Raw genomic sequence first — 7,424 nt, forward strand, 5'->3', positions numbered from 1 at the left:
CGCCCGCTGAGCACGCGCTGGGCGAGCGGCGTCCCCTCTGGCCGCGCGTCCCGCCCCGCCATGGACCACCAGGAGCCCTACTCGGTGCAGGCCACCGCGGCCATCGCGGCGGTCATCACGTTCCTCATACTCTTCACCATCTTCGGCAACGCGCTGGTCATCTTGGCTGTGCTGACGAGCCGCTCGCTGCGCGCCCCGCAGAACCTGTTCCTGGTGTCGCTGGCCGCTGCCGACATCCTGGTGGCCACGCTCATCATCCCCTTCTCGCTGGCCAACGAGCTGCTGGGCTACTGGTACTTCCGGCGCACGTGGTGCGAGGTGTATTTGGCGCTCGATGTGCTCTTCTGTACCTCGTCCATCGTGCACCTATGCGCCATCAGCCTGGACCGCTACTGGGCGGTGAGCCGGGCCCTGGAGTACAACTCCAAGCGTACCCCGCGCCGCATCAAGTGCATCATTCTCACCGTGTGGCTCATCGCAGCCGTCATCTCCCTGCCACCGCTGATCTACAAGGGCGACCAAGGGCCCCAGCCCCGCGGGCGCCCCCAGTGCAAACTCAACCAGGAGGCCTGGTACATCCTGGCCTCCAGCATCGGGTCCTTCTTCGCACCCTGCCTCATCATGATCCTCGTCTACCTGCGCATCTACCTGATTGCCAAACGCAGCCACCGCAGAGGTCCCAGGGCCAAGGGGGGCCCCGGGGCAGGTGAGTCCAAGCAGCCACGCTCAGTCCCTACGGGGACTTCGGCCAAACTGCCTACCCTGGCCTCACTGGTGGCTTCTGGGGAGGCCAATGGGCACTCTAAGCCTACTGGGGAGAAGGAAGAGGGGGATACCCCTGAAGATCCCGGGACCCCTGCCTTGCCACCCACCTGGTCAGCCTGTCCCAACTCGGGCCAGAGTCAGAAGGAAGGTGTGTGCGGGGCATCTCCAGAGGAGGAAGCTGAAGAGGAGGAGGAGGAAGAGGAGGAGGAAAGCAAGCCTCAGGCCTTACCAGCCTCTCCTGCATCGGCTTGTAACCCACCCCTGCAGCAGCCACAGGGTTCCCGGGTGCTGGCAACCCTACGTGGCCAGGTGCTCCTGAGCAGAGGTGTGGGCACCGCGAGTGGGCAGTGGTGGCGGCGGCGGGCACAGCTGACTCGGGAGAAACGGTTCACCTTTGTGTTGGCCGTGGTCATTGGTGTTTTTGTGCTCTGCTGGTTCCCCTTCTTCTTCAGCTACAGTCTGGGTGCCATCTGCCCGCAGCGCTGCAAGGTGCCCCATGGCCTCTTCCAGTTCTTCTTCTGGATTGGCTACTGTAACAGCTCGCTGAACCCTGTCATCTACACTATCTTTAACCAGGACTTTCGCCGTGCCTTCCGAAGGATCCTTTGCCGCCAGTGGACCCAGACGGCATGGTGAGCCACCTGCCTGCCGCCCGCATGGGGTTGGTGCCAGGTGGCACCCGGGCCACTCTGATTCTTGCCCTCTTTGTGGCCACCTCCTGGGGCTTTCTGGTTCCTGCCTGGGTCTAGCAGGCCTCATCTTGGGAGCCCCCTGAGAGGGGTAGGGGCAGGGGTGCTCACCAGGGTCCATTTGAAGCCTCCAAAGCCAGGCCAGGATAGAGCCCTTCCCTCCCAGTATCCCAGACCCCTGCAAGCCAATGGGAGGGCTTTCCTTCTTCAAGGACTCTGCGTTCCCTGGCTGGTCACTTGCTTGTGTTTGTTTCGCATCTTCCCTGGGTAGAGAGCAGGAAGCCAGCCTGCCACTTTTCCCAGAGGCACCTGCCACTGAGGGGGAGGCAGGATTGAGGGATCCACACTGGATGTCTGTGGTCCCTGTCAGGCGCTGGTTAGGGGGGTGGTGGTGGTTATGGTCTGGCACTGCTTCTGGGCCTTCTTCCCTTTCCATCTACTTTTGGATTCATAGCTCCTTTAAAGGCCAGAACCTTTTCTGGAATCATTTTCTTCACCCGGCCCCCCTCTGGGAGGTAGGCGTGTGCCGGTGGATGCCTCGCCTTGGTGGGGCGGTCTGGGGGCCTGGCCTCTGCCTCAACGGGAGATCCCTGATCACTAGCATTCACCTCCTGCAAAAACCCGGCGACGGTGGCTTGCCGCCCACTTGCTGCAGGGAGATGAAAGGCTTTGCAGAAAGCTTTGAGTGCCATGGGGGAACACTCTAGAGAACCAGAAAATGTGATTATTTGGTGATATAAAAATCTCCTTCCTCTGTGTTTACCACCACCTGTCTTCCTGTATAGACTTTAATTCTGTGCCTGGGGTGTGTGAATTCTTACCCCAAACTGGAAGTGGGGAATGGTAGAAAGAACCACTATTTCAGTCAAAGGATTTTTCGAGAACATGTTCTCACACCTGCAAGGGTTTAGTTATTATGCTGCGTGACAACTTCTCGACGTTTTCACCCACACCACCAAGGGGCTTTTCAGTGACTTGGGCCCCCCAGTTGGGGAAAAGTCTTTTGTCATCAAGCAAGCTAATGGCTTTCCCAAGAGGGCTAAAAATACCCATGCCATGGGAGCAGTCTGGGATGAGAGCCTGGGGTGGGTGATGGAGACCCCCAGGTGGGCTGCTGGGGACTCCTGCAGGAGCCTCCCACCAGAGCACATAGGCAGGTCTCCACGTTCCCAGTGGGCCCCTGTGATGTCTAAGCAACCCTCTTCCAGATGGGATGGGGGCCAGCTGGCCATCTCTGACCCAGCCACGTTGCTCCATCCCATGGATGGGGCTCCCGGGGCCTCTTCCTCTTGATAGTCACCCCATTCCTTGGACCTGGCACCCAGAACACCGGGGAGCATTTGAAAGACGTTTCCCATTCTCCAAGGAGTGCCTGGCTTGGACATGAAGCCAGCAGGCAGCTAGCATGGGGCTGGGGCTGAGAAGCACAGGCCCGGTGGGCACTCTGATGGGCCTGGCCAGATCTGGAGAGGCGCCGAGAGAGTTTTCTGGGGAGGAGAGAATAGAAGGGACCAAAGAGAGTCCTTCCTGGAGAGAGGGGCTGTCTAGATCCTTCCTCAGTCTCAGGACTGAGTCTCAGGACTCCTTCCTCACCTCAGGGTGAGGCTAGGGCGTGGCTTTGGGGCCAGGCTGCTGAGGCTGGGCCCAAGGGAGTGGCTGACTTGTGACATCTGCTGGCTGGTCTTGTGTGTGTCCCATGGGACTTGTGCTATTGTGGTCACCTGTGCCCCTCCCCCCCACCTTGTTGTGATATGCAGGTGTTTGTTGTCATTGTTGTTTTTTTTTTTAAGTCTGAGGTATTTTATCAATAAAGGATATTTTGTAATAAGTGAGCTGTGTCCTTGTTGCCCAGAGCTCGGAGGAGTAATCATTATTTCTCAGCTATGCGGTTATCTCTAAGCATGCGTTCCCCCCCGGGGTCTGTGCCCACCTGCTCGCCTGCTTTATCCACTCAGCATCCCTTATCATTACCAGCCAGTGGGACGACAGTGGCCAGAGAAGCCTGAGACTGGCCATCTGGCTAAGGGAGAAGGAGGACTTCTAGGAGGAGGGGGCCTTGGGGTTGGGTCTTGGGGGAAGAGCTAGAGTATACCAAGAAGCAAGACAGGAAAGGTGTTTTGGGCAGTAGACAGCATGTGCAAAGGGTGCGTCTGGCGGATTTGTGACAGGTGGAGCATCAGCATGGCGGTCACGTGCAGCAGCTGGGAGCCAGAGGAGGGCGTTGGACACCACCTCTGGGGGGTGGGGAGCATGGGGAGGAAGGGCAGGAGGGCGGCCGCCTTCAGACTCTCCCACACTAAGATACAGTTACGAACACCAGAGTTGGAAGACCGGTGAATGTCAGTTCATCGGTCTCGTCGTTTCCCAGATGCGGCCTCCAAGATATCCCGTCCCTGCTCAGTGAGGAGAGCCTCTGGGGCCCGGACCCAGGGTGGCCTGGTTCTGAGGGCAGGGGACGCCCCAGGGAAGGGTGAGGCCTGGGAGGGGGCAGAGGGAGGAGCGGTGAGGTCCCAGGGTCCGGGCATGGGAGGCCATCCCCCACATCCAGGATTCACATTCCCCCATGCCACGGGCAACCAGTGGAGATACCTGGGTATCCACGGTTGCTGGTAGACATGGTGTCATGGGGTTTCACTGAGGACTCGATGAGAAAGCCTCACCCTGCTCTGGGGAGCTCCCAGCAACTCCTACTAACCTGGCTTTCCCATGCCAGGGCCCTGAGGCCTGATAAGGGTAGATTAAAGTAGTTTATTTGTTCCCATCTGCCAAGCCGATCACTTTTCTGGCACTTTGTCGAAGTACTTTGTTTAAACCTCATGCCCACAGTGTAGAAGATGTATCAGCCCATTTTGTCCAGGGGAAACTGAGGCTCAGAAACATGTACTGACTTGCCAGCCGGTGGGGGACTCTGAAACTGTGCCTGGCTGGGCTTGGTCGGCGGTAGTACGGTGATAGACCCATCGTGTCTGTCACTGCCCCAGAAGATGGAAGCGATGGCCTGGCTCCCACAGGTTTTCCATTCCTGACAGCTCAGTCCAAAGCCCCAAGTTTACTAAAGAAGTGACTGAAGGCCGGAGAGCGAAGACTTGCCTTGGCCCCCTGTCCCCACATCCAGGTGGCTGCAGAGCTGGTCTAGAACTCAGGCTGCCGGGCACTGTGCCCACTGTCCCGCACCTTCACACGGAAGGGATTGTATCTAGACTCAAGGAACAGCAAGGCCCCATTCAGGAAACATCTGGGACAGACTGCTGTATGCAGGGCCTGTGTCCAGCTTGTCCCCATTTTGCTATTTGTTCTGTTCTCGGACGGAACATCTGAGGAGCAGAGCACCAGGGTCTGCCCACAGTCGCACGGCTTACAGGGGGTACAGCTGCTTCCCAGGCCACCTTCTCCTCCTGTCACAGCCCATTCCTGCTGTTCTGTGTGACTAGCACCTACTTTGGATTTTACCCTGAGCCCAAGGGAGGGTTAGTGGGTCGAAGACGTGGGCTCAGGGCAGCAGACACGAGAGTGGGGAGAACTGCACGCCTCCTCCCAGGAGGAATCCCCCCCCCTCCTTGGCAGTGAGGGTGGGGGACAGGAGGCAGCACAGAGGCTTGGAGGTTCACCCTCTGGATGTGAGCTGTCTTGGCGGGGCACTTCGGCCTTCTGGAGACCCTTCTATCTCTTGTCTTAAGGCATCCCTGACAAAGGGAGGGACTGATAATGAAGACAGTTAGAGAAGAGGTGAGATGGATGGCTTCGGGAGACAACTCCCCTCCAGTTTCACTTGCAGTGTAAGTTTCTGGGTCCTTCCAGCACAGGGGACCACCTTGAAAGGAAGTACAGTGCCAGCCTCTGCCTCAGGCCAGCTGCCGAGAAATTCGGGGCTGCTGGGGACGCCTGGGTGGCTCAATTGGTTAAGCAACTGCCTTCGGCTCAGGTCATGATCCCAGCGTCCTGGAATCGAGTCCTGCATCGGGCTCCTTGCACGGCAGGGAACCTGCTTCTCCCTCTGCCTCTGCCTGCCTCTCTGTCTGCCTGTGCTTGCTCTCTCGCCCTCTCTCTCTCTCTGATAAATAAATAAAATCTTAAAAAAAAAAAAAATTCGGGGCTGCTGGGAATTCCTCTTGGGGCCTTGCTGCGGGCAGCACCCCCAGTCCACCTGCTCAAAAGGTACCTGTGCTGGGAGCGCTGGCTGGCCGACTGCCAAGACTCCAGGTAGAGGGGGCTTGTGAGTTTCATCAGGCCCATGCGTCTCCCCATCCGCTCCTCTGCGTTTGTGAGGCGGCTCTGAGCACCGGGCGTGAGACCCTGCAGATGGGGTTGCTGCTGGCAGAGCCTAGGGAGGCTTCTGGCCAGGTGGAGCTGATACTGGGCCACCTTTGGTTCCCTGGTGCTGGCCAGGAGTTCTGCTTAGAGGGCCCAGTTGCTGGGAACCTCCAGGCTGGTGTGGGACTTGGTGCCAATGAAAACCATGGTGGGGAGCTGGCTGGGAGGCTGGGGTCATGCTCTGTTTCTGCCATCATCTGTCCAGCTGCCCCTGAGCCTGGGTCCTTCTTGGGGCCTCGGTGTCCCTGCCTGCCCATGAGGGGTCGACCCCATGGTCCCTAGGGTTCCCTATAGCTGGTGGCCCCATCTCCGCTGTGACCCCTGGCTTTGGAAGTTCCTGGAGTTAATCCGTTGTTCTTAGGGTCAAGCTCTTGGGTAGGCTTAGAGCTGTGTTTTCTTCCTCTTTGTGCCTTGGTGCAGAGGCAGGCTGGGTCTGGGGTGACCAATCAGTTTGGGGCCCTCTGGGATGGGTAGTGGCAGAGGAATATTGACAAGCTCTGAGTCATCAGGCCTAGTGCCTGCCATGGCATCATCTGAGATGAAAGCGACCGCTATTCCCATTTCATAGGAGAGGAAACTGAGGCCGAGGGAGATTGAGCACCTTGCCCGAGGTCATCCAGAGCCAGGACACCAACACGCCCAGTTTAATCTCAACTGTGTCACTAACTGGCCTCAGTATCTGCCTTCTCAACAGTGGGGGAGCGGCCTGGGGTCCTCCCAGCCAGCAAAGCCCCTGCCCTGTGCTAGACAGAGGGCGCCTCTACAGAGACCCCAAGGGCTTGGGGGCGGGGTTATCTCCCAGCCTGCTGGTACCTCCATTAGAGCGGGAGCTGGGCAAGGGTGGGAAGCTCTGCTCACTGTTAGCAGGGGAGGCGGGAGCACTTAGCTAAAATTAGATTCTGGGATTTTTCATGCTCCTACATCCGTCCGTCCTTCCGTCCGGCGTGGGGAAGGCTGTTGTCAGCACGCCAGAGCTGGAAGGAGCCTGGATGTCAGTTGCACCCTCCCCAGGGCTCGCTGGCTCTGATCTTCTCACACCCTCCCCTGGCCTTTGGCCAAAGGCTCCTGCCCTTGGCTTGGCCTTGTGGCCATCTATTGATTAGCAGTGATTTCAAAGGAAGAGCGTCCTCCTTTTAATACCCACCCTTGCCCCCTGGGATTTTACCCCCCTTCCCTCCTCCCATCCTCTCTTCCTTCCCTCTCTCCTCCCCTCTCCCGGCCCTTCCCACTTCCGGGTCCTTAGAGGCTGGCTCCCCCTTCCCTGAATGTCCCCTCTGCCTCCTGCTGACCCTCTGACTCCTGCCTCCCCCTTGGGGATAGTCCTGGCTCTTCAGGGGGCCTACAGGCTCCATGGACAATTGTTGCAAAGGGACCAGAACATACAAAAGTCTAAAAAAGAGCTTCCCTTCCTGGCAAGTTGGAGCTATTTCTGGCCCTGCTGCAGCCCTCTGGGGTCCCCAGTGCTCTGGCAGGTGGGGGAGGTGCTGGGCCCCAGCCCAGGCTGCAAGAGTTCTGACCTTTGATTTTCCAGGGTGGGGGGCAGGCCCCTTCTGGAGCTGGGGGTGGCCTTCCGGTGCAGAAGCCAGAGGGCCAAGGCTCAGATGGGAGCCTCTGCTCCCATAGGGACCTGGGCTGCTTCAGGAGAGAAAAGGGCTGAAC

At 58.6% G+C, this 7,424-nt stretch overlaps 1 protein-coding gene across 1 annotated transcript; it reads left to right on the top strand.

Annotated features, from left to right (window-relative positions):
- The first annotated feature begins 59 nt into the window (after positions 1-59).
- On the top strand, positions 60-3,283 carry ADRA2B (adrenoceptor alpha 2B). Its single transcript, XM_082743299.1, has one exon. It carries the CDS (start codon positions 61-63, stop codon positions 1,399-1,401), a length of 1,341 nt encoding a protein of 446 aa, XP_082599425.1. The 5' UTR covers position 60; the 3' UTR covers positions 1,402-3,283.
- The last annotated feature ends 4,141 nt before the right edge of the window (positions 3,284-7,424 follow it).

Source organism: Mustela nivalis (genome assembly GCF_964662115.1).
Source record: "Mustela nivalis genome assembly, chromosome: 8".
Classification (NCBI taxonomy): Eukaryota; Metazoa; Chordata; class Mammalia; order Carnivora; family Mustelidae; genus Mustela; species Mustela nivalis.

Bases quoted from the DNA above. Each gene is read 5' to 3' on its own strand.
- ADRA2B (XM_082743299.1), top strand. From the start codon at position 61: ATGGACCACCAGGAGCCCTACTCGGTGCAGGCCACCGCGGCCATCGCG.